At 36.8% G+C, this 24,944-nt stretch overlaps 1 protein-coding gene and 1 long non-coding RNA gene across 4 annotated transcripts; both read right to left on the bottom strand.

The window, feature by feature from the left end:
• Positions 1 to 1,201: 1,201 nt before the first annotated feature.
• LOC116301433 (rRNA-processing protein UTP23 homolog) lies at positions 1,202 to 24,909 on the bottom strand. Of its 2 annotated transcripts, none has more exons than XM_031710489.2 (8): positions 24,788 to 24,909; positions 24,561 to 24,593; positions 23,994 to 24,068; positions 22,553 to 22,627; positions 22,260 to 22,339; positions 21,402 to 21,581; positions 20,434 to 20,523; positions 1,202 to 2,466 (listed from the first exon to the last, which is right to left on the bottom strand). In XM_031710489.2, exons 1-7 carry the CDS (start codon positions 24,873 to 24,875, stop codon positions 20,449 to 20,451), a joined length of 606 nt encoding a protein of 201 aa, XP_031566349.1. In that variant the 5' UTR covers positions 24,876 to 24,909; the 3' UTR covers positions 1,202 to 2,466; positions 20,434 to 20,448. The 2 variants fall into 2 exon arrangements, with proteins under 2 accessions (XP_031566349.1, XP_031566348.2); XM_031710488.2 differs by lacking the exon at positions 23,994 to 24,068 and adding an exon at positions 23,379 to 23,525 and having other exon boundaries at positions 24,504 to 24,593.
• LOC148908828 (uncharacterized) lies at positions 10,480 to 17,163 on the bottom strand. Of its 2 annotated transcripts, XR_016120785.1 has the most exons (3): positions 14,947 to 16,052; positions 12,049 to 14,837; positions 10,480 to 11,801 (listed from the first exon to the last, which is right to left on the bottom strand). It is a non-coding gene; the product is annotated as an uncharacterized LOC148908828 (long non-coding RNA). The 2 variants fall into 2 exon arrangements; XR_016120784.1 differs by having other exon boundaries at positions 12,049 to 17,163.
• Positions 24,910 to 24,944: the final 35 nt, after the last annotated feature.

The following is a 24,944-nucleotide window of genomic DNA, read 5'->3' on the forward strand; positions in this document are numbered from 1 at the left end:
GCGGCAGATCTCATCGTGTTTCTTTAGGGCATTTAAGGATGTAAATGACAGCAAGCAGCAGTCACAGAAGTACTTTTTGCCTTTGTGCTTAGTATGTCTGTAGAATAGTCTGCTAATGTGTTTAACCCATGAGTAGTGTCCGCCGTGGTAGAATAAATGTACGCGCTCTCCTTTACTTTTTGACAGAACTAACGGTACTATCGTCTGCTCTCTGACTCCGTAAACGTTAATTGCTAGATCGTTTATTTCCTCAAATATGGGGATGTCTATCAACTGCATGGGAAATTCCACACCATCCCACTCTAAATCATCTGTGGGATACTTACTTGTCCTACAGGGATCCTTCTCTGCTGGATACAGTGCAGACCTGATTGCCCACATAAAGCATCGATTGTCTTCATTCTTCACGTTTACAATAGCCTTCTTCCTTTCTACCCACGTTGGTAGCGGTACGTAACTCCCCCCTCGTATGGGTACGTACCTGGCTATACTTATCTCTATTCCTTCAACCTCCTCTACTGTCCAACCCGATCCTTCTTTCGTGTAGTTAGACAGCGACTCCATTATTGCTTCTAGGGCTTCACTGAGTGACCTATCCAGATTCGTGGATTCTAATATCACTAACGACTTTGATCGCAACATTGCTGTCGTCATTACCTCGTCTTTTGACAAACTTACTTCTACCATTATGCTCGCTTTCAGGGCTCCTAATTCTTCTATACCTTTTCGGAGAGTCCTTTTAACCTTCCTTTCTGACTGACGCCAAAACTGTCTAACGTCAATCTCACCGTTACCGGGTATTGGCACCGTGCTGAAGTTGCTTTGGGATTCCATCTATATAATAGGAAATATTTTATACCTAATACCAAGCACTTTTTAAGTCGTCGTAGTCGTACTCACAGTCCTGACAATGCCAAAACAATTTAACCTTAGTCTCAAACTTCTTACCACATCCACAATCATAACTGCTCATACACTTCGTCTTCATTTTCAAATGCTTTTTCAAATCCGCTTCTTTCTTAAAAGTTCTCTTACAATCTTCGCACTCCATATATAGACTAACATATTTGCGCTGTTGCCCCCAACCACACTTGGAGTGGGGGTCGTCCGTAGGTGGATTTTTGACGCGGATCTTGCCCGTGTTGAGATTGCGCTGGAACCCCCATTCCCTATACTACTCTGGGTTTATGAAAAGGAGAAGTTCTCGCGACGAAATCTTTTTAATCTTCCCACATCATCGACTATTAATCACATCATAGAAGGTGCATGACCTAGTCTCTTGCACGCGACTAATTACCAAAGCTATTATCAAGCCGACATTGCATGGATCCTATCGATCCTCTTGGGCGTATTTTTCCCCAGAGGTTTTTATAAGTGGGAAACTTTAAACTGAGAACGTACACCGCCGATACGACATGCCGTAAAATTGAAATGGCTTCCCTTAAGAATGGTTATCGTATGAGCTCAGTGGGCACGACATACGGTACTGATTTACAGCACGTACACAATACGATATGCCGTAACATCGAAATGGCTTCCCTTAAAAACGGTTAAAATTGGGAAACACACAGTACTGACAGCACGTACACGGTACGACATGCCGTAACAATGAAATGGCTTTTCATAAGAATGGTTTTCGTACGAGTGGAAAACACCCGGTACTGTTAAAGCACCGCGTACACGGCACGACGTGCCGTAACATTGAAATGGCTTCCAATAAAAATGGTTTTCGTACGAGTGGGAAACACACGGTACTGACTTTACAGCACGTACACGGTACGACATGCCGTAACATTGAAATGGCTTCCAATAAAAATGGTTTTCGTATGAGTGGGAAACACACGGTACTGACTTACAGCACGTACACGGTACAATGTGCCGTAACATTTAATTGGCTTCCCATAAGAATGGTTTTCGTACGAGTGGGAAACACCCGGTACTGACTTACAGCACGTACACGGCACGACATGCCGTAACATTGAAATGGCTTCCCGTAAAAATGGTTTTCGTATGAGTGGGAAACACACGGTACTGACTTACAGTACGTACACGGTACGAAATGCCGTTCTTCCGTTACAATGAAGTGGCTTCCCATAAGAATGGTTTTCTTATGAGTGGGAAACACTTGGTACTGACTTACAGTACGTACACGGCACGACATGCCGTAACATTGAAATGGCTTCCCATAAAAATGGTTTTCGTATGAGTGGGAAACACACGGTACTGACTTACAGTACGTACACGGTATGACATGCCGTGACATTGAAATGGCTTCCCCTTAAGTAAGATACGATACGGCTTCAGTATCAATGCCTACGATTTCGCCGTATCGTTTCCAACTCATAAGAAAACCATTCTACCAAATCAGACCACGTTGTTCTTCAGAGAATAAGATTCTCTTTTCCCTTCTATGAATAAGGAGACTTTTCAATGGTTCGGCTGGTTAACAAAGGAATAGTCTGTGATCTGAAATGAGAAAGTAGTGGATTAGTTTCTTAATATCCTTATTCAACTTCTCTCAGGGAGCTTTATCTCTCACTCTCCACTTCTAGAAATGTAATAGTGTTGATGAGAGGAAACGTTTTAGGGATGAATTGCGTCTCAAAGTGGGAGAAAATGATCTCCGCCGGCTATGCAGAACTGAGAACTGGGAACTGGTAAAAGAAGGGAGGAAGGGAGCCGGCGAAGGAAAGGAAAGAGAAAAATGGATAATGTTGAAAGCCCCTGTTGTACTTAATCTTTTGTGAACAGTTTTTGGTGCATTAGTTAATTTTGGCTCTGATTCTTGTGATAGCCTGCGATATGTCTTTCCACGAAGAAAACTTACAGACAACAGAACTACAGCACCGTCGAACAGTAATGGACCATGATTAATGAGTGAGAATTTGAGTTATTTACGATATCAAATCACTTCTAAAATGGCGCCGGCGACGCATCAAGAATAGATAATGACTAGTGGTTAATACTGCGTTGGTGCGTTGAATACAATAGAGAAATAAAAAGAGAACTTAATCCTCGTGTAAAAACGTTCTTAAATATAGTGATGTTTAGCACGTGAGTCCTTCGTGGAAGCGTAAAAGCAAAATGGCCCTTTTTATTGGTTGCATTTGAAGTCATAGTTAATCAAATTGGTCGTCATTTTCGATTCGGTGTATAAATGATCTTAAATGGCACCGTTTACTCTAGAATGTTCAAAAGTGGACCTTTATAGCACTGCTTTTTTATAGCGTTCTTATTCAGATAAAAACCATTACGATCATAAAGCCCTTTGGTCGGCAACTCATGCAGGTCCGGTTACAGTGACCGCAAGATAGACAGTAAAACATTACAGATATGGTTTGAATTAGCTAAAATCCACTCTCACTAATGACTCCCTGGTTTACCGATACAATGAACACTCTATCAGTGGTTAGTGACATCGTCTGTTTTTCCCGAAGGCGGGTTTTCGTTATTAATAATCTTATTTTCGGCTTTTATTACTGAATGATATCAGGAAGTCGGCACTTCGTACCTTTTATAATTCAAAACTGAGCGTTACTATAAATGCCGAGTTTCGGCCTCGACTTTCCGACAGCGGAATTAATAACGTATGATGACCGTTTCGCCGGATTTGTCAAATAATCGCCCTTTCTTCTGGTCTCCTACGCAGCTGCTATTCGTGTTGTCACGCAACGCTCACTCCTCTAAGTACTTCGGGGAGTGAACGTTGCGTGACGACACTAATAGCGGCTAAGTAGGAGACTACCCGGCTTTATTCGTGCAGCTAGTAATGAGACACGTGATTGCGCACACGACTGTTTGCTGAAGATACGTGACCATATCGTGATTGCGCACGTGATTGTGTTTTAACATGTTACGAATCTTTTTCAAACAACGTATTGACCAATGAGACTGAAGATTTCACTAAAGGCCCATGAACGTACACGTATGGATGTGATTTTGATTAGCCCTTGGATTCTAGCCAATTGATTGTTCTGAAGAAACCTTATTGACCAATAGAATGAAGACATCGCACTTGAAGGAACGTGATACTTGATGACGTCACCAACTTAGATTATTCATTCAAATTTGGGAAAAGAAGATTAACCAATGAAAATCCTCAATTAATTAGTGTAAGTGATCATTCAATTAGACTATGACTTTGGACTCTGATCAACTGGCCCATGGCATCTGCATCGCCATACTTTTATGAGCCAATAGAAAACCAGGTTTTCGCAGGCAAAAGAAATGATGTGATTGAGACCAGATTGGTATGAGCCTTACTCACGCGTCAGCCAAATTTTTTTGTTGAACCCGCATGAATTTATTCTCAATGACTTGAATGCGAGGCTACGCGTGGGAAAATCTATTGTTCCATTCGACATGGCTGCCGCGCGTAGAAGGCCCACCATTCTCAATGAAAATAGGTTTGTCCTAGCAAGACTGAAAAACAGTTATACCTGACCGATATCCAATAGGTACGGTCCGGAGTCCTTACTAAGGCACTAAAATGAAGACTAACTGCTTTGCCAGTGGCTCGGACCCGCGATAGCATTGCAGAGAGAAAATGAAATCTGTAACTGAAGAGCAACACAAGGTCTAAAAATAAACAGCATTACTAATGTATTATCTAGCATTCTAATTACTAATGAGATTATAGACTGGATTGCTGAGAACAATAGTAGTATCATCACTAGATATGTGCTGAATTTATTCACCTGCTTGAAATACGAAACGTGCAGGAAAATCTTCAGAACCCCTTTCCCAAATGTGCATTGATTTAAGTCTACTACAGAAAGTGAAAGAATTGTTGGAAGGGTTAAAAAATCGGTTTCTTGTTAAGCCTAAAATCGGCTAACTTGTTATTTCTTAGTAAATTCTTTTACAACGCCCTTTACATTTTTTAAAATATACGAAGAGTGGATAGCGCTATCCGGTGGATAAATCCTTATCCAGTGTATAAGTCGATGCTGTTATCCAATAAATTTATTCACTGAACGAGATTTATCTGTCGGATAGCGCTATCCAGGGTTCGTAACCAGGGCCCAGAATAAGAACGTTATGCAATCAAACGTCAAAACAGTTCTCAATAACGGGCGCTACGCTGTAGTTTGTAATTAAGTAATCTTTAGGTTACGCAGCTCGACATGCATAAACGATTAGTGTGAATGAAATGACTGTATTGTTAGAACGATGTAGATATTAGGTAAGGTTAAAGTAATCAAATGAGATTTGACGCCATGATGGTGTACCGATAACGACGAAGACATACCAAGATACATGAAATGATGAAAACATTCCTTTCAACGTCTTCAGAAATCTCGTAAAACACAGATTTCTGACTTTTTCCAAGAGGATTTATCGAGCTAAAGATAGAAAAATCCGTGCAGAAAAACACCAGATATCGTATTGTCTAAATATCTGATTAATGATCAAAGTTTTAAGAGCCATGGTTCAGAAGTTTCTAGATTGAAGTAACAATATATAGATGACCTTTGAAACGTCTCCCATGGATTGAGTGAGGACCTCTGGGGGGCATGTCATTAACTTGCTACCCTGCTTGCTACTAGACTTTACTACAAAATAAAACCAGTTCTGGCAAGTTTGACAAAGTATGTAATATTAGAACACAGAAGTAAACAAAAATAGGGGGGATTTACCACCTTTCTTTAGGGGAAACTAAAGGAACTTCCCGAACAACACCAACCAGCCACTTGTCGAAAAGGGGATTTCCAAGAGGCTTAAAGTATGGCGTGTCAGAAGGCATTTTGCGAATTTGAGGTTAATGACCAGGTCATGTAGTAGTTTGAAAAGCAATTGTCGCTGTAAGAGGTTCATTTAACGAATGATGACGTCAGTGCCACCTCTTTTCCTTTCGACGACCAAGCTAAGCCTGAACTTGAACTTGGACGTCTCGTACAAACATGAAGAGCTAAGAAGCCATTGGACACAAGAAAATTAAAACCACACGCTAATTCACGTCCTGTCAAAAAACAAACCAAAGTTTCCTTGGTATTCACTATACTATTGAAGCCATTAGGAATCGATTTGAGGCATTTATTTTCGAACCAAGAGCTATGGGCGATTTTCGTTGACGTCAGCAAAATGTATCATTTTCAGTTTACGTGTTCAAAACAACCGAAGGAATTATTGTACGTAAATGGAATTTTAAACCCTAAACCCTATTAGTCACAAAATTTCAGATCCAAGCTATTGTGATCAGAGTTAAAAGAAATGATGTAACTTTCTAGTTTCTGGCAAATGACGCGCGGATGTTATGATTCGAATATCTAAGATGGTTTCTTCATTTCATTTGGTTTAATCTGTCAAATTCATGTTCTGTCGTAGACTGATTAAGGGCTAGAATAACAATAACGGTAAAATTCTAGACTTATCTAGTCAACAAGTCTTAGTTTACGGGGTCTTTAATAAAGCGGGCTGCAGTAACATTTTCTGATATTTTAGGATATATTTTATGGTTTACAATTAGTATTAGTTAAGCACGGCTCTCGTGGAAAGCAGGTACATCTGTTTTTTCTCTTTCTTTCTTTGTATAGATATTAGATATCATAGAGTAAATAAATAGTCCAGTTCAGTTTATAGTTTGTCAAAACCTAATGAGACACACCGTGGACAAATCAATCAATTCAAATAAATAAACAAATTCAATGAGTTTCTACATCACAGATTCTATTCAGATGGCATTCTCGTGGGCGTTAGCTACGAGTTTTCCGTTCGTTTATTCGTTATTCAGAACGTTTCCGTGTCCATATTTCCTTCCTTGAAAAACAACTTTCCAAGTTAACAATAGTTAATCCCATTCGCAACTAATGTCGCTCAGGAATAGGATGAACTGTTCTTGTCATCACTAATACCATAGGCGACAGCTTTGGATTTTCTTCTAATTTTCACTCCACCACTAAACGCCTAATCTATTGTGTTTTTAATTATGCGACGAAATTAAGAACTAAAATTAACTCAGAAACAACGGAACTTGCGATGATGACAAAAATATGAATCAGTCCGACATACGGATGAATTAGAAGTGCGTGTTCAACAGGTTAAAACCAGTTACAATTCATGATGGTTTTGAAATTGGTTAGTGTTTATATGACGAAGGTGTGAAAGGATTAAGGCTTAATGGACACTTTTCCGTGCGCCCGTGTTGGTCATTAAAGTGATATCCAGCATGGGCCTATAGGACACACACTAGCCAGGGAAGCTTGATACTGAAACAAGGTTCTTGAGAGATGCATTCACCGCTCTTCTGAGTATTTGAGCCTTCGAGTTCTTTAGATCTTATTTTACAAGCCAAAAATAAAGGTTAAGCCTGGTCTAACAAGGTTTAGGTATTACGAAAAGTGGATTTTCTAACATGAATTATTTGTGCATAAATCATTGCGTACATATTTCTCTGCCCCTACCTTCTATTTTAACCTGATACCGTCCAAATATAATGATAACAATTATGTGATTTAACAGTGGTTCCATAGAGTACCTCTACTTCCACTGAACTAACTCCAATTGGAATTTAGAAGTCGTTTATTTAGCGGAGGGAAGAAAACCAGAGAACCCTTAAAAACCCTTTACGAACCAACAAGCAACTCTCAGACTCACAAACCACAATAATAGTGACAGACATTCGTAAGACAGTGGTGTACCATTAAGTGAGACACCAATGCTAAAACAGAGGCTTTCAGTTCAAAATCAATCATCATGTATAAACGACTTACAAAAACATAATGAAGTTTAGAAATAATCATTTGAAACTTTAATGGCTTTTTGTGACAAATCCTCAAACAAGTGATTAGCACTGACATGGATTCCATACACATTCCTATAACAAATAATACTGAATATTTCAATGTTGCCATAACAAGACCAGTTTTACTCGCAAAAATCAAACAACTAATCCCAAGTTCCGGCAAAGAAAAACCAATTTGGATTTGCACTATAGCTTTGATCCCCTGCAAAGGTCTATTGCTGAAAATACAGCTCAAACTTAAATATTTACCAAATATTTTGACTACAATATCGGACGATTTTTTACTAACATGGTACAGTTTTGAAGCGATGAAATTAGGATAACTTAACTTAAACCGAGACGAATGGCGAAGTTATGCACGTAAATAAGTGCTGAAGTAGTTACATGAAATTCGTATAAGCAAATTCGCACCTCTCGAAGCAGTAAGTCTTCTATTTTGTAAAATGCATCAGTAATATGTCTTAGCTTGTCTATAACATCATTAAGTGATGGCTAGGACTGTTGTTGTCTTTTTAGGCTTGTCCTATATGTACACTTCCCTTACATACCATACAACAGATTTGAAAGATGCTAATACCGCTTTGCTACAAGCAGGGGTTCTTTTGAAACATTCGAGTTCATTTAGATCTTTAGTTGAGATAGGACTTAAGACTTTCCAAGCATCTGCCGTTACTTGTAAAGCTCAGCTTCAACTTAGTGGCATTGTTTCGGGATTAATTTGGGAAAGCTTTACAGGGTTCCACATGTCCGAGCAAATGAAACCAGAACCTTAGAAAACTGCTTTCTTTAACAATTATCAAGTTTACCTGTTGAAGACATGAGTGAGAATGGAAGGAACGGGATGCAAAGGATGCAAAAATTATACAAAAATTGCTTCTAAATTCAGTCTAAAACTTTAAAATTTTGATTTCCAGCTAAGCTTCGCTTTCACCGAGTGTTATCTTTAACGCTTGCCACGAGAAATGGTGGTTTTATACCATATTTCTCTTGGCACTAGAAAATGAGCGATCCAAAGGACATTGAGATATACCTCTCAAGCTTTAAGCGCGCATCCGTTAGGAGATTAGATTGAAAAAGAAAGAGTTCAAACATAATAAGAACTTTTGTTTACGAGCAAAACGAAAATACAACTGAAGGAAAGTTAACTTCAGTTGAGCATTTTATTGTATTACACATTAATCTGATCGTTCCGTGTTTAAAGAAATGCATGAACAATCACACTATTTGTTACTGTTTCATTTTCAGATAAATTGTTTTTATTAGAGAATCGAAAAGAAAGCCAAAACAATGAACATAAAAACTTTGTGTGTCCCCGAAAAATAAGCTAAACAAAAGATAGTGGTCTAAAGATAGCTTAGTTTTGTAGATACTTTGATGATAACTTTCAATGTTTACATAGAGAGAATTTCAATAATTAACAGACAACTAATGTTCTAGATTTTTCTCTAAGTACTTTACCAATATAGGCTGCTTTTTAACGATCAGTGTTTATGGACCATGAAAACGTTATTTACAAAGGTAAAAGTATAACTTTATAGACATTATTTACAAAAGGAAAGATAAGGAAAGGAAAAAAGACTTAAATAAAACGAAGTTTTTGATAGAAAAAGTTATTAATGGGGGCAACTAAAGGCGTGCAAAGACTCGCTGAATATTGATTCGCATCGTGCTTCTTGTTCCTTTTTCGATTTGATCATGCAAACTTTTACAGAAAAACGCCTTAAGCAAAAGCATACAAAAAAGTAGATTTTCCAAGCTAGTGTTACGGTCTTGCAAATTTGTTCTGCAATGGAAAAACGATCGATACGAGGTGCAAAAAAGCTTTAAATTATCAATATCGCAATGGGCTTGTAAAGTTGTTTACGAACTGGTCGTTTCGTGCTCGAGGCTAATGAATCCAAGACATGCACCGACGACCAATATATCTGGACTGCTTTTAAGCTTTAGTATCTACTGTAAACGTTTCTTTGTCTGTGTGATTCTTTAGATCGATTTGTCGTGCGCCTTTAAGTCACGACAGAAAAAATAGACAAAAAGTCTCAAAATAAAAGAAAACTGTTCAAGGAACAAAAAGAACGAAAGAAAGAAGAAAAGATTCTTATTCATAAAAGGGCAAGGATGTAATAAAAATATCGCTTTTCAATGAAAAAAACAAAACAAAACAAAACAAAACAAAAAAAAAAAAACAAAACAAAAACAACAAAAAAACATGGATAGAGATCAAATAAAACATATAAATTCAAAGAAATAACATATTTAAGATTATTTTTGGAAGATATGACAGAAAGTAATTTATCATGAGTCATGCTTTTTGAAGTTATTCGTTTTAATAAATAGTCACTTACTAAAGGGGTTTCCCCCAGACAGACAGAGATACATATAGGTATTCCGCACTTCCATGACTAATAAAACATGCCTCAAGCGTGATTCACCTTCAAAATTAGAGGAATTTATTTTAAATTCACCCTGAGGGGTCCCGAAGAGTGACTTAAACGAACAATGGGCCATTGTTTATGAATGGGGTGACATTGTGCTCAAATTTTAACCAAAACAAAACGGACTCTATGCTTCTCGCGACCGTATCAGCTACGTTATTGCATCAGAAATATTTAGCTTCTTGTTGAATCTCACAGCCACGTTGTAACGGCTTCTTCGTATTCCTAAAATAAATAAAAAACAAGCCCGAAACAAGCACAAACGATTTAAAAAACTATTAAATATTAAACACACATACATCTGGTTATGTAAATAGTTTATTCTGAAATGATTTCAGTTGAGCTTTGGAGATTTTTTGGCATTTATTTTACAAGTTGTAAAATTTTTACAAGCTTCGAAAGTAAGAACGAGAGATGAAAAAATAAAAACAGCAGTTCTCCATCATAAAACTATTTTTTACAAGACATGTATGTACAAATATGTGCAAAATATAATAATAACAAATATATTTTCTCCGTATATACAAAGTTTTTTCTATGTACACGTTTTGCGATATATTTACAATTATGCTTTATGTACAAATGCAATTTTTACATCGTTAAGAAAATAAGATAAATGGCTTAGCTATTTGCTTGGACTTTGCTCGGTAATGACAAGAAAATAATAAAATCTCATTAGTGAACTAGCAGTACTCTTTGTATAAAAATTCTGGGGGATAATGACTCCCGCAGAATATTTTTTGTATTCTAGAAAGGATGGCTCACTTTTCGTAACGTCATGTTGAGCAAAAAAAAAACAATGTAGTGCCGCTAAAACTAAGCCGCTGCTCGCTTCAAGAAACTGCAGAATAATAACAAACTCTGTTCAATTGTTTAAGTGTCAAAACGAAACCTCTAGCTCAAATTTGCATTATAATGAATTAAAGTCGAAGAATTAAAAGTTCAAAGATCTTTTTGTGTCACGCATCTAGGAAAGGATTTTGAAAATCAGCGAAGTCAGAAGGGAAACAAGAAGGATTACAGAGAAGCGTAATCATTAATATTGCTCACTCAATGTTCCTCTTTTACCGGAAATAACTAAATCGCGAATTATTTTTCTCCATTTCATGGCACGTGTCAGTGTCTTCTCCTTGGTCTGGTCTGGTCTGATACAATCATCAGCGGAAATGCGATTCCCCACAGGTTTAAATTCACGACTAGGTTGAGCAGCAGTCGACTAGTTGGCTCTCGCCCGAGATCATCAACCTCTGTGAATCACATTTACATCTTGCCGTTGATTCTATATTTTAAACTATCTACACTCTCACTTAACAAGAGGAAATGTCCCTTCCCTAATATAAGGGAACTTTAGTCGTAGCAATAGTCCGTTTTCGTAAATGAAAACATATGTAATCTCTCATCATTTTGGATAAGAGTTGTGCCGCTTGTAGGGTTCTTTTCATTTATTGCGTAGTTCAATTGAAGGCCAACATATGTGATGAAGACTAACCCCCTCTTAGGTCACGGCTGTGTTGATGGATGCCTCGGCGTTATATATCTCCCATGCGTAGCATATAAATAATTTCCTAGTGGCGCCAAAGCGTACTCCTCTCAAAAACCAGGTTACTGTTACAAAACAATACCTAAAATATAAACCAAAATACAGAATTAGCTTCCAAATTTAATCAATAACACAAACCTAATGAATAATACATGAATATGTATATATAGAAATTCCGAAAGCGAAAATGTTTTTCTTCGCTTTGCGTTCTCGCTCGACGGGCAACCCAAATTTTTTTGACAGATATTTTTATGAGCTGTGAATATTCGAGTGGCGCTTGAAGGTCGATTAAAATAGAGCAGCAATCGACACACAATGAAAAAACCTACCTTTTTAAATAAGAGTTCTAAGTGTTCACCCATCTCCATATTATTCCACTGACTGCCACTGCTCCGACGGCAATAATCGTTGCCCGCACGAAGTCCTGCATAATTTCGCCTTCAGCAAAGTGAACACCTCTTTCAGCTTCAATTTCGTCTCCGATTTTCTTTAATTTGGCAGCCACCTCGATGATAGCTCTCCTCGAGTCGCTCATGGTAGTCTCCTGTGCTAAGCTTACAGTTAGGAATAGTTCTGTTCGAAATGAACTCATAGCGATTTTCCTCGTGGCTTGCGCATCGATAGTTGCCCTTTTCTGTTTATGTTTTGATCTGGTGTCACTAAATCAAGCGGTCGCACACGCGACTCACACGCGCGCCTTGACGCATGACACTTCTGTTCACTTGCATATGATTGGTTGGGCATGAAAGGCGTCCGGTCACTGATTGGCTAAAATTTATCCCTGGATGACCGCCAATCTTGATCTTGGTTTATAAATAAAGGCTTAATAGTCGTGGTGGTAAAGATCATTATTTTTAGATTGATTATGTAATTTAGATAGGTAAATTAACCTTAAAAATTAACCCAATCAAATAAGTGCAGTAAAAAGCGTTTTCCAATTCTCGCCGTGGCAAATGCAAGCAATGAATTCTTGCACTGAATTTCCCTCCGAAATTTGCTGCGTCAGGTTTTTTTTCGTTCCTATGTCAATTGTTTGTTTCGTGACTTGTGCACTGGGGGGTATTCGAAACAGTTCTATTGCCATTTCGCTACAAAGGGGAACTTTTCGGTCGACCTTATAACTGACTGAAAAATAAGGGTGAAAACAAAAGCGCTGATTGCACAAACACGCGAGGCGCACATGATAAATGTGCATTTGAACAATAATTACTTATTAACATTAATCAAATGGCACAAAGCCAGTATTTAACGTTCAAAAATCTCCTATTGAAACGATTAGCTTGGCCGAAAAGGCCAACTTATAAGGTATAGGACTATTGGTCTATGAATGAAATAGCCTGGTTTTCGTTTGACATATCGCTTAAGCACTTACGTTTGCCTCTGACGACAATTTTGTGAAATTTCCGATTCCTGACGTACAGAGCGTGAACAATACATTGGATTTTCGTTCAAAACGTCACTCAAAATTATTACATTAAAGAGTGAAATTAACCCATCAAAAGAGATCATCTAAAGATCATCTTCATCTAACTTTAAATAGCAAGAATAATCGATAAAAACCTCAAAATATAAATCCTATGGAAAAACATAGAAATGAACGGAGCAGGCTTAGTATTTGTCAATGTCAAGGTTAGAGACAGCGAGGGTCTTAGAAAATCGTTGCTAAGAAACGCTCTAGCTTGTATATAATAATGGCAATAATCCAAAAAAAAAATCTCAATATTGTCGCGTGTTTTGCTGTTATAGGAGAGAGAAAAAAATATGAAACAAAAAGCTTAAACAAAAACGAAATCTTAGGTCGTTTGCCTTTGGTCATGAAAATGTGGGGTCAGGTACGCAAAGCGCAAAATAAATTCATCCACGTCGACGAAAGAAAAACTTTTTAATTAATTTAAGGTTTGCTCCGATGCTCTTAAACCAAAGTATATAAATTATTTCAAGCCTGTTTTTGATATTGTGAAAATCGATTTATCATTCCTGAGTGTATAAATAAAAATGGTTCATTGAATCGTGGATAAACAGAGAAATAATTAACTGTGCGATCGACTGTATCTCTCATGGTCAAATATTGACCTTGCTTTCTACAATTGAAAGTGAAGGCTTGGTAAAGTCAGATTAGACGGCGTTATGTCTGGATGTTCTAATAGTTTTTGACTACATTTAGATTGGTTTTGAGAATACTTCCTTGTTTACAAAGGGTGGTAGGGATTAAATCTTTCGTTAATTGTGTAACAACTTTCCTAAAGTAAAGCTGAGAGGTGAATAATTGAAAACGTTTTGTTTCAGAACTTGTAAGGGAAAAAACGAAACGAGAATAATATAATCGCAAATAAAAGATACCAACTATATACGGAAAAGGATATTAAACTACTTTGATAAGATAAAGAAACTAAATAAATCGCACAACACGAAATTGAGACGCAACTGAGAGAAGGGAAAAACAGTGTCGCGCGAAGAAAACATCAATAAATGTGGAATGGATTGTCTGCTTCCAGTAAATTGTAGACAAAGTACTTAAAATATCTCAAAAACAGCTGGTAATCTCATCAACTGTCGTAGCCAAAACATCAATATCATCAATTTTAGCAACAGAATTTTTTCGACACGACGAGGACTCTGATTAAATAATATTTGGCAAAGTTTATAAACACATCAGTTGTATAATTTGTCACGATACGATGCATTGGTGGGATCTTTGATTCCTATTAGATGGTTGGTTTACTTTATTTTGTATGTGGTTTTTGTTTTGACTGATAAGATGTTACAATTTTTTAGACGGAAATTTTCAACCCCCCACAAAGAAGGGTAGCTAACCTCGAACTGAATGGAACACGTCCCATACTGAGCAATACTTCATCTCAGTTTACTACATCGTACGCATTCACTGTATCGTGCATGCTTAGCTGTTTAGGATATATTTTTAGGCTTAGAACATTTGACTTCCATCCGTCAAGGACACTTGAAATGAGCCACTTGTTCGGCGACAAAGAAGGTCATGACCGCTTTTCAGCTCTAAGAAAACGTCTCTTAACAACACAAATCTCTTAGCAGATAAAGCTTTCTTTGTTAGTATGTTTTTCAGCTGGTTTGAACGCCAGTAACCTCATCAGATAAAAACCTGAACAATAGATATAACTTGAGTTTAACGGGCTGAAATTTGAAGAAAATCAGTGAAAAGAACGTGAAAAGTACTGAGTCAGCGAAAATCAAAAATCAATGCTGCTTACGCCGTTCTTACGCCGAACAATTGGTATTTCCGGCTTCATTTCTGGTCAATAGATTAAAGATGACAAAATGAAGAGGGGCTTGACGATGAGGGATCCTTTGAAAAGGAAGCAACCGCATATCCAGCTGATGTGTATCGGAAATACGGCCTTATTCTTTCCGTAAGTGAGACCTTGAAAAATAAACTGGCTTCCAAATCTTAAACTTTACAGTTTCAAACAAAGGTAGAAATCGAAGAGATTTTTAACCGCGGTTGTCAAACTTGCACTGAAACGAAAACTTAGTGGTAATTTCCCATATCAACTAAAAAATATCATCGGGGCCGGCAACAAGCCAAAAAAAATGGAAAAGACAATGAAACAGGAAACGACGATATTCTAGAATCAATAATCCAAAGTATACGTGTAATACTTTGTTGGTATAGTAGCAACAATTGCTGCTAGGTATCGGATCTTGTTCTGTCATTTTCCCGCCAAATTCTCGCCTATAGATAAGCTCTTCAGGAGTGCGTCTGGCCTAAATTCGAATTCAGTTTGTCTTGCATTTCAATTTTTAAAACGCGTAAAGCCAATTCGTTTTTGTAATTTATTTTGAATTAAAGTAATATAGACAGATATAAACCCTTTGTTTGACTACGATATCAACAGCACACGTACACAGAAGGCACTTGTAACACTTAACGCGAATTTTAACTCCATAAATGCGATAAATACATGAACAGATTTTGTTTTTTTTCAGTCTGATTTAATTTGGAAAGTTGCGCATTTCATTTGCTTTTATTTAGATCACTCATTTCCGGCTGAGAGAAACTAGGGCTTATAGATAATTTATATCAGGAAGCTACGTCGTAGGTAGGTTCGAGAAAAAAAACGCAGCAGATAAACTTGAACTTCATATAGAAAGTAATGACGTCATCGGAAATCAGATGAAAAAGAGCGGGAAAAGCTAGAGAGGAGACCGCGAGCGGTGAAAAGATGGCGGCGAACTAAAGAAAAAAATAAATGGACTTTAAAAAGGGCGAATGTCTCGTAACATTGTTTTATAGTTTTGTCAATGATTGATGCACAAATAAAGTCAATTAAACGTTTAAGAAGCAATTCTGTATCCAAAAAAAAATCTTTCTTTACAAAGGAAAAACGGTTCTTGCGAGCGACTACTTATATTTACTTTTTTCCCAATTACTTTGGATTCTCTGTCAGTTCTAAATAAAGACATGGCAGTTTAGGTCGGCAAAAAATTAATTCACTACTTGTCACGCGACAAAACAAAGAGTTATCTTATATAACACAACAACTGAGCAAATATTGAACTCTATAGGAAATTTTAAGTCCGATACAATCGTATCGGTAATCTATCACTAGTCTTGGATAAAACACAGGTATTGCAGAGCAGCGGGGTTTATTTTTCACTGATAAACCGACAAAGGAAACGCACAAATGGTTCGATCCCCTACAGACTCGAATCGTAATTCATTCAAACGACTGTAGTGCGTTAGGGACATGTCCTGACACGACCCAAAATAGGACCATTGCGTGCAAAACAATCCAAGCGAAACTTAATAAATCACAGATCTGTTACATTGACTGCGGTTTTCCTCGACGCCTACGCCAAATATCAGCGACAATGATAAAAATATCTCGCATAATCCTACAATACTAGAAAGAATATTACATATATGAAGGTGTTTATTACCCCAGTGAACCCAAACTTATTAAATTCGTATCTTAATGCAAGTTCAAAAGCTCAGCTCAATAGAGCGTAAATGGGGTCTAAACATAATCGATACTTGTAAAGAACGGTTTCAACTTCATATTCACGTGATAAACTTTGACGAACTTTTCTTATCAACTTATTGAATTTGACTGAAAGTCTACGAAATGTCAGAGTACATCTTGTAGGTCTTGGTAAGATTTCAACGGGATATTGTAATGGTGTGTAAGACAAGTTTATATAAGGCTAATTAGGGATTAATTGAAAAGGCGGTCGCGTGGGTGATAGCAGTCAAAACAACACTTCAGTGTTCCGTGTAGAAAATGTTGGCTTCACTATATGGGAGCCAGGTGTGGGACATGATAAGTTGTTCTTGCCCGGATTTGTTCTACAGTGGGATGAATCCCTACTTGAAAATATAGTAAAAGAGACAAATTGTCGGGTTATTAATGGACTTAATTGAATTGTTGTAAGAAAGAAAACACAGTTTTGTTATTCACACTATCCTTCTAGGGAAAGAGTTACAGCTTTTTATAGAATTTGAGTTAAAACTAAAATAAAACACTTATGATTTGAAAAAATATAACTAGCTAAAAACTAGTGTGAGCTGCGTCGGTGTTTCTAATGAAACAGTAATGATGAAAAGGTCTTTTCACGGTGTATAATTTACCTTTTCACCATTTATGATTTGAAAACTGAAGTAAAAGAGTTAAGAAAATGATCGCTTAAGGAAAGACTGCAATCTATTGAATTTTATTTCCAAGGACGGAAGAAAGACTATACGTACACTTGGTAAATAACTAAGGAAAATTAAAAGACGAGAAAGAACATGAATTTGGAAAATGTCGATAAACTAAAGTAACAGAAGGAAGGAAGGAAGGAAGGAAGGAAGGAAGGAAGGAAGCAAGCAAGGAAGGAAGCAAGCAAGCAAGCAAGCAAGCAAGGAAGGAAGCAAGCAAGCAAGGAATTAAGAAAGAAAGGAAAATAGAAAGAATATAAATGGTGTCGGTAAAAAAGGTGCTACAACATTTTGAAACAATCGTCAAAAAGATGTTTTCATTATAAGCAAGTGTATCTATAAATAAAAAAAACTACCCTTGTATCGACCATCTTCAGAAATTAGGAATAATGTACAACGAAACACTGGTCTAGAACTACAATGAGAATAGACGAATCGGAGATAGTACAAAAATAAAGTGATAACTAGAATTCTTTGAAATGGAAAAGGATAGGTGAAGATAATGAACTGAAAAAAATAAATTTTCTACTAGATAGAAAAAAATATTAAGTAGAAAATGTGAAAAATTTTCTTGTTTATTTTTCATTTCATTTCGTTTTTTCTTTTTACGTTTTCATTTCTGTTGGTCTTTTAGACAATGTTTTCACACAGGGGATCAAAAGTTGAAAGCATGGTTTTAAATAACAATATTGAAAAGATCTTTAAAAACGAAAATACAAAAACCTGATTAAGTTCTTATCTGAATTTTTCTCAGTATAAGCGCTAGGAGTGCTGAGAAGCGAAGGTCAACAGACAAACATGCAAGGCGGAAAGTAAAGTACGAGTTCTGTGAAGTTGAAACCACAATCTTGGCTTAGTATCTTTGAGGCAGATCGAGGCAAACATTGGGACAGTCTAAACAGTGCACTGATTGTGCTGTTCATTCGATGTCTGTTAAACTCTGCGGGAGACGAGGTTTTGCGAGCAAACGCTGTTAGCGAACTTCAATGCCCGATTAACCTGTGGTTACCGGAGTTAATTCTTTTCTTATCGACAAACTTCTATTCCCCGTTATTATGGAATACAACCAACGAACAAAGAAAACGAAATCGCACAAGCTTATTTATCGTGAATATGGAACACGATATACTAAAACCTCGAGAAAACGTACTTAAAAACTGAAATAAATTTAACATATTTTTTCAAGTGGAAGCAATTTCAAGTAGTTCAGAGTTAATTCCTTTTCGTTTCCAGGTTCACGACGCAGCTCTTTTGTCTTTTGAAACCCAATTTCCAAATATCCTTCAAAACCGATAGAAGGATTTTGAATTAATAAAGCATCTTTATTAAGAAGATATAAGGTTAATAAGTAGTATAATATATGGAATTTTCTTGGTTGAACTGATTGACAAGGAGTTCGCGTGCGAATCAATTAATCAGCCTTAATTAATCACACTAGTTTTTAGCTAGTTATATCTTTTTAATCAGCCTTACGGTCGCGTGGACATCTCTCCAGTCGTGATCAAATCCTATTTTAATTCATAGCACATTTAAGAAAGCTTAACTCTGCATGAGGTAACTCTAGTTGTTAGAAATCCTTATTTCGAAGACCCAGGAGAGACCAAAGTTCAAATAAATGACTAATTTGTTTGCTTTTTTATTGTCACAGATAACTTTTGAGAGCTTGGTGTGTACTTACGAAGCAGACCTTGACTTTTGTAAACAAAAGTAAAAAATTATTTGCGACATTGCTTTTGTTTTAAAAGCTTTTTTTTCTAAAAAATTTTTTTGTGGATTCTTCAATTTATTATAACTTATAAACTCAGACAAACTCGTTCAGTGTCTCCGAAATGAAATTTAACTTTGTAAACGACTGTTTTGATGAGGAAGTCAAAGCGGATTGTCTTATCCCTACGATAATAATGATTAATCATTAGTCATGATGACATAGTAGGAGAGAAGCTTTATTTTGATCATAACAGGATGAATAACAGTCCTATCGCCTAACTTTGCCAAATACTCAAACTGAATTCTAAACATTAGAAACTTTTATCCTGCAAATGTAACGACAACAGAAAATATTATAATTGGAAACTACGTATCTTAGAAAGTATGGAAATATTCTATCGTTTAAATTCGGTAAAATACTATGAGTCATAACTAGCTAAGGTAATTCCTACAAATAGAAGAAACTTTGAATTTGCTTTCACTTTAGTTCATGCTGATAAGTCTATCCCACTGTCGTCCCACAATGGGATGATAATGGTTTTCCTGGGGAGAGCGATGCTTTGACAAAAATAATGCTAACGAATCATGATTATTTTTAGAAAGTTTCGAGGTTGGTCTCAAAAATATAACTTGGTATCAATCTAAAATAGACCTGACTTTATAAACAAAGAGAATTAATATGTTATTTTCTTTGTTAGCAAGAAAGGGAATTTTACCGGAAAGTATTCGCAAATGTATGAAAATTTGAGTTTGAGAAATTGCTTACAAAATATCCAATGAATATGTTTTTCCACGTTAGAAAACTTTTAAAGTTTTTGTAGATAAATGTCTATCGTGCTGTCTAAACTTAGTACTTCCCGTTTGAATTGTATATTATTTCTTTCTGGTCATCAACGATTTAGAAAATATATGACTATAGCTCAGAAATCTTAATTCTTAGAGGTTCACAGATTTAAAAAAATGGAAATAAAAGCCCTTGATCAGTCTGAAAGCTTGAAGTAATTGAATAAGGATCTATATGATCGTATAGTATTAATGATTACATTAGGTAACGTTCATTTTTCTACAGGCATGGGGGGGGGGGGGGGGGGGAGGGGTGGGGAAGGGCTGGTGGGATTGGGGGTGGGGGGGGGGGGGGAGTTGGGGGCACATAAAAAACATTAAGGGGGGAAACCAAAAAATACCTGGCTAAAATAGAAAATTTATTTCAAATTTTATTTGTTTTAATAGGGGCCACATTTATATATTCAATTCACAAAATCCCACCAGTCCCCCATGCCCGTAAAAATGAACGGTTCCTTACAGTTTCAATATATAACTACATCAAACTGACCAGATATTCCTTGTGTTAGCTTTCTTTTGTTAGTGCTTGAAGGACATGTGTCGGTACTTTGGCTTTTTTCCGTTTTCGGATACGTTTTTTCTGAAAAGAAATTGGAAACTGAGATAGCTGGTCCTGACTTTGATTAGTCCAGAAGCTGTTTCAGAGTTCAATCTGTGAGTAAGCCGTGCCCTGAATTTGATCATCTCAGAGGTTGTTTCAGGGTTCGATCTGCGAGTTAACCATGCCCTGACTTAGATCAGCCCAGAGGTTGTTTCAGGGTTCAATCTGTGAGTCAGCCATGCCCTGACTAATTTGTTAGTTAGCCGTGCCCTGACTCATATCTGCCCAGGGTTTAATCTTAGCAGAAAGAAGAAAGGCTAAAGCTCCCCCAGCCCATCTGTTTTTCTTTTCAATGGAACTTTATTCAGAATACTCCAGTTTTAAATTCTCTGTTGCTCAGGGTTAGTCTTGATTTTGGGTAGAATATTCACTTTTTCCAGCAAAGTACTGTAGAATCTCAAAGTGTTTGTATTGTAGAAGTTGAGCATTCTTTACTTTACCATTGGTATTTATGAATATTCTGATGCTCAAATGAGGCTAACCCTGAGTGAATGAGTCTGTAATCAAGAAACACAGAGGTATCGTACGGGTTAAAAAACTAACAAATTGACATCAGTTTTTAATGTGTCTGTTGTCTTATTGACGATGAATTTCATCATCACATTGTCAAAGTAGTATGCAGATCCACTAGGCTAAGTGTGGATCCATATGATGAGGAAATTTATTGTCAATTTGCTTTTTACGATAACAAAAACGATAAAAACTTCTCATTTTTACTTATTGAAACAACTAACAGAAAGAGCGTGTGCTCGTTGACGTCATTCTCATTTGTCTGTCCTCTTATTGATGATAAAAAATAATCAATCAGCACACGAGAAATTTGTAAGTTAATGTAAAATAGTCTATTTATCACCCACCTTTACAGTTTGTGACATAGTTTTGTCGGCTGTTCGTTTCTTCTTTAAGATGGACAAAGGGTTTGGGCCACTTGGCTTTTTCCGTTTTCTTCTTCTTTTCTCTTCACTTTCTGGTTCCCCTTTCAATTTTGCTATAGTTTCCTTTTCAAGTGAAGTTGGGTTGACTTTTGAATCCTGAATCTGAACAGGTTATGATAGTTATTGCTATGCTTTTAAGTTGAGTTTGGCACGATGCTTTTTTCCGCAAAGTGTGCATGCTGTTAGTGGCAACCTCACTGATAATCATAATTGTACCCACGCAGTATTGCCTTTGATGTATGAGTGCATAATTTTAATGCATTTGCATACTTCTACACACTGACTTATTGCTGGCAAACGAGCTTGTACAGGCCTTATTTGGTTAAACCAGCCACCTTTACATAAATGTGTGGGTTTAACGTGCAAAAGCCTGTGCATAGAAGTATGCAAAAACTTTAATCCTTGGTCATACTTTTGCACATTGCGCTGGAAATACTTTTGAGGATGCCCCTAACATGCACACTTAACCGACAAAACTTTGTGACAAAACTTCCGTTGCTAGACTTCATTTTTGACAATGATTTTGATAGAGTGCGAACCATATATCCCCATGAAATAGTACTAACTAATTAGTAGAAAATAGCATCAATTAAATAATTGAAAACAAAACAAATAGATGTGTTTAGTGCTATTTAGTTTTTGTGCTATTTCACAGATATATGGTTTGCACTTTCTTGAACATATTTTATCCACTATGCCTTCCGTGTTTTTGTGCGTACCCAAGCTAGACCATGATGCATCATATCATAACCACCCTGACCTCCCTTTCTGGCTACATACCTGTTGTGCAGTGTCGTATGATAGTGGCGTAGGTTTTTCTAATACCATGCAGTTGTGATTTAAATACATTAATGGTACACCTAAGGAAAGATAATGTGTGATTGAAAAAAAACTTGTCTAAAGTCAAAAGAAAAGCAGACTTATGCTGGTATAACTGTCATGTCTAGAAAAGTGAAAGATAGAGTCTTCTAACTTAATCTTAAATTCGGCTCCAAAGACTGTCTTTTTCTGCTGGTAAATATACTGTATGTTACAAAATCTTTCTTTGATTTTTGTTGGAAAATAGAACTAACCTGGAATAGATTCCAAATGTGTTTGAAGCTCTCTGTCCTGTGTTGCTACGAAATATCTGTTGGTGTTTGAAGGCCCTGTTGAAAATAAGGTTATATATTAGTATTTTTAACTTCTCTGAGCTTTTCTAAATCCGCTCACTGCAAATAGATTTTTTTGAGATGCGCGAGCAATGTCAAAAGTATCACGTGCTCAGATTAGAATACAAGGCATTTTCAGGCAAGACTAAATTATGTTACAAAAGAATACTTTGAAGTTTGTATTAGTTGTGGAGCAGGACATAAACTTTTGAAAAAATATAGCTAACTTCAGACAAAATAGTTTTTTTCAAGGGTTTTAGAAATGGCCTATAACTCTATGGTTTTCAATGGTTTCTTATCATATTGCCCAAAAATGCCTTGTTTTACATCCATTCTCAATCACACATGCCCTCTAGCCATTGTTTTTGTCATAACGAAGAAGGTTTTAGTGGACGTCAATCACAAGGCATTTCCATAACATTGTCGGAAAACACAAAGCTATAAGGGCTCGCTACTATAGAATGTCATGGAAATGCCTTGATTGATGCCCATTAAAAGCTTCTTCGTTGTGACAGACAAAATCCCTAGAGTGGTGCCGGTGACCACAGACACAATCCTTAGAGCGGTGCGTGTGATTGAGAATGTCTGTAATGCCTGCGCCTGAGACATTTATTTATGTAAAAACCAACCAGTTTCGCTCAAAATGTGTCAGTTTAATGTAAGAACCAGTGCTTAGAAGTATTCGAATACATACTTTTGTGCATTGCGCTGTAAAATATATATAACAACACTGAGGTACAAGTATTACCTATAATGCTCTTAATGCATTCTGCTGCGGAAACCGGACTTTTCTTATGTCCACATAGCCTGACTTGAAATTTCTTGGCGATTGACACAGCACCATTGAGTGAGGGACCAAGAGCTTTACCCTCCTCTATGATACAGTTTGTTGTAACTGTAGTTATATTTACAGTTAAGGAAATAAGTAATCATCTCTTAAGCATAGTTTTTACAGGCTTCGTGCTACATTTTCGTTACAAAATTCAAGGACTTTTTAAGCACTTTTCAAGCACAAAACTTCAATTTTCAAGGATAAAGTTTTTTGAATTAAAACATGGTTTAAACATTGATTCAATGTTACAGTGCAGCTAATTCAGCTCAGTTCATAAGAGTGTTGGTCTGTTTTCCGGAGGTGGTGTTTCAAGCCAGACCAACACAGGTTGCAAAATAATTGAGGAGATAGTGCTGTCTTTGTAATTGCATTTGCAAATTTAAAACTAAAAATTCTAATTGTATTTGCCACTCCATGGTGGACAGAAAGCCAACAGGTTTTGCAACCCACTTGATAAGACTACCGATAGATAGAGTTAGAATTTAAAACTCTCAAAACACAGGAGAGATACCAACAAACAACTCTACTCACATATAACACTGAGCCTGGCAGGACTCGAACCCTGGTCTCCCGGGTGAGATGCGAGAGCTGTCCCTGCTATGCCACCTGTACAAATAATTAAGCCTTCATTTGGATCAGATGACCATGTTAATGGCTGTCCCATCCCTAATCAACTAGAGATATTAAAATAGAATCATGAATTTATCCTTTGAATTACTTTCAATTATTACTCTTTATAAACAATGCTGATTTTTTTCTAATGACAATCTTATCCCCAAATCCTCTGGGTCTTTCTGAATTTTTGTCAGCACTGCCACCGACACTTTAGGAAGACACTGGCAATAACAATACCCTAATAGACCCCTTGCATGTGACGTCAAAGCAGCTTTATCTGGGGAACAAAACAAAAGAATTCCAATCTCCTGAGAATGGGAAACTATTGTTTTCATTCCCACGTACTGCAAGGGGTCTATGCACCAGACACCTTAATATTCTCTAACTACGCTCCAGGGTGCCACAGTTTTCGTTTACAAAGGATACCCAACTGAACTTTAGCATCAAAGTATTTTGGTATTTGTTCCTTGAGAAGTACTTTACCAAGGATAGCAGCTTGACAAAATGTCAAATCGACTGAAAAGGAAAAAATGATGGTAAGATAAAAAATTCAAATATTCAAAAGAAAAAATCTTAGAAAGCAGGAAGCGACGGACGACACGCTTTGACATGCCAAAGCAACACCCAAAAACAATCCCTCAAAAATATCCTTAAAATACTATAAATCGTAGCAAAAATCAAACAGAGCATTCCCTGACAGCTATACTTACTAAGGACTTGATAAGGTTCGAAGATCCCAAAGGAATTCTTGTAAAAATTGATAATTTTCTTCGCCCCTTTGACGCGTTTCACCTTCATATTTTACTTTAAAGAAGTTATCCGCTGTTCAATTGTAACGCAGCTCATGTTTTCATCGTATTAACCGCT

Source organism: Actinia tenebrosa, unplaced genomic scaffold (genome assembly GCF_029948245.1).
Source record: "Actinia tenebrosa isolate PJP-AT-01 unplaced genomic scaffold, QUT_ActTen_1.0 PGA_scaffold3__52_contigs__length_22856419, whole genome shotgun sequence".
Classification (NCBI taxonomy): Eukaryota; Metazoa; Cnidaria; class Anthozoa; order Actiniaria; family Actiniidae; genus Actinia; species Actinia tenebrosa.